The following is a 1,924-nucleotide window of genomic DNA, read 5'->3' as shown; positions in this document are numbered from 1 at the left end:
CGCGCCCCCCCCAGCCGGCCCTGGCTGGGCGCAAGGCCCCAGCGGCCCGCCCGCACTCCCCGGCCCGGCCCTCACCACGCCGCAGCCCGGGCAGGAGTTGCCGTTCTCGCAGAGCCGCCGCCGCGACTGCACGCCGCCGCCGCAGTTGCTGCTGCACTTGGTCCACGAGCCCCAGGAGGCCCAGAAGATGGGCACCGGGCAGGCCGTGTTCTCGTTGCAGAACCTGCCCAGGGGCACGCGGGGAGAGGAGTCGTCACCCTGGGGAGGGTCCCCCTTTCTGATAGGCGGGCACAGGGAGTGTGAGACTGGGGAGGACTAGGGCCCCTGCGTCACCCAGGAATCGAGGCTCCTTTCTAGGGGGCACCGGAAGCCCGGGACCTCAGTCCCGAAGCCACAGCCTGGCTCACCGCTCCTCCCGGCTCTTGCCCACGCAGATGCGGCCCCCGTGGCGGGGCGCAGGGTTGCTGCAACTCCGCTGGCGGACCTGGAAGCCGATCCCACAGGACGTGCTGCACTGCGCCCAGGAGGACCATGGCGTCCACGCCCCGTTCCTGGTGAGGTGCGGGTAGACACAGACAGAGCCCTCAGCACTGGCGTCTTAAGGCTGCTCTCCGTTTGGGCAGATTGCTGCATGTTCGAGAGCCACCGTGGATGATGCCAGCCTCTGGCCCAGCCGGCTCAGGCAGACTCGCTCATTCACCCATTGTCCGTTCCCTGTGCTTCAACATGCAGTGAACGCCTGCTCCCACTGCAAGTTGCCAAAACCTTCTGGGGTACCCTTTACCTTTAAAGTAAGGATGAAGAGGGTTAAAGTAATAAACATATGGGACCAGCAGTTGGCATAATGGCTATATCGCTGGACTCCCATGTAGGCAACCATGGTTCGAGTCCTGGACCCGGTGGCTTAAACTCACACTGGGCGCGTGTGCGTGCATGCCCAGGATCCCAAGAGGAGAATGGAGGAGAAGGGATTGCGGCGTGGCCGTCCCCCCTGGGGGGTGATTTCTCGCTTTCTCTCTCTCTCTCTCTCTCTCTTTCTGGTGAGTGCACGTGCCCTATAGCAAAAACCTCTCCAAAAAACCCAACACTAATAGGCATATATAACATGGGCATTTTAAAAGAGTGTTCAATGGACTAGCAGTGGCGAGGTGGTTAAGGCACTGGACTCCCATATGGCCAATAGTAGTTCAAGTTCCAGGCTGGACCTAGTGGCTTAAAAATCATGTTGCATGTGTGGGAGTGTGCCCAAATCCCAGAAGGAAATGGAGAAGAACAGCATGGCCATCCTTCCTGGGGGGTGATTTCTTATTTCCTGTCTATTTTTCTCTGGCAAGTGCACGGGCCCTATGTCAAAACATAAAAAAAAAGTGTCCAAATTTATGGGTTCGTTATTAGAACTACTTCATGGAGTCTGGGAGCCTCACGTGGATCTCAAGAAGAAGCAATGTGCAAGCTGTTCGCATAGAGTATCTCATCTAACCCTCCCAGCAGCTCTTAGGAGGGGACCATAACTCTGGCTTAGAGGAACTCAGTGGGTGGTGTCTTGGCCAAGGTCACTCCTCCAGACCATGGCGACCCAGGACTGACATCTTATCTGTGCCACTGTCTGCTTTGCCACCGTCCTGTGCTGTCCCTCATGATGGGACAGCAAGGCGTTCTGAGGCTCAGCCTTCTCTGGGAGGGACCCCATGGCTGCCCAGCCTTCGTCCTTGTTGCTCCCCCCACAAAGCAGAAACTTCTCTCCTGCTAGTGTGGAGACTCCTTGGGCTTCTAGCCACCTGCCTGGTCCCCACCAGCCTTGAAGTGTTTTCTGTCCCCTAGTGCGGACACCTGCAGGCAGGAATGCGGCTTCTGCCCAGCTCTCCTCCCCACCCCCATCCAAGGCAGACACTGCGCCAGCGCCCCCTCCATACCTGGAGCAGTT

At 58.8% G+C, this 1,924-nt stretch overlaps 1 protein-coding gene across 1 annotated transcript in view; it reads right to left on the bottom strand.

Moving 5' to 3' along the window:
• SEMA5B (semaphorin 5B) overlaps positions 1-1,924 on the bottom strand; it is a 53,760-nt gene that overhangs the window by 4,396 nt on the left and 47,440 nt on the right. Inside the window, 2 exon segments of the mRNA XM_027774219.1 lie at positions 57-223; positions 408-551. Of these exon segments, the coding sequence (XP_027630020.1) occupies positions 57-223; positions 408-551 (311 nt within the window).

Source organism: Tupaia chinensis, unplaced genomic scaffold (assembly GCF_000334495.1).
Source record: "Tupaia chinensis unplaced genomic scaffold, TupChi_1.0 Scaffold000415_1, whole genome shotgun sequence".
NCBI lineage: Eukaryota > Metazoa > Chordata > Mammalia > Scandentia > Tupaiidae > Tupaia > Tupaia belangeri.
This window is presented reverse-complemented; position numbering and strand designations above follow the sequence as displayed.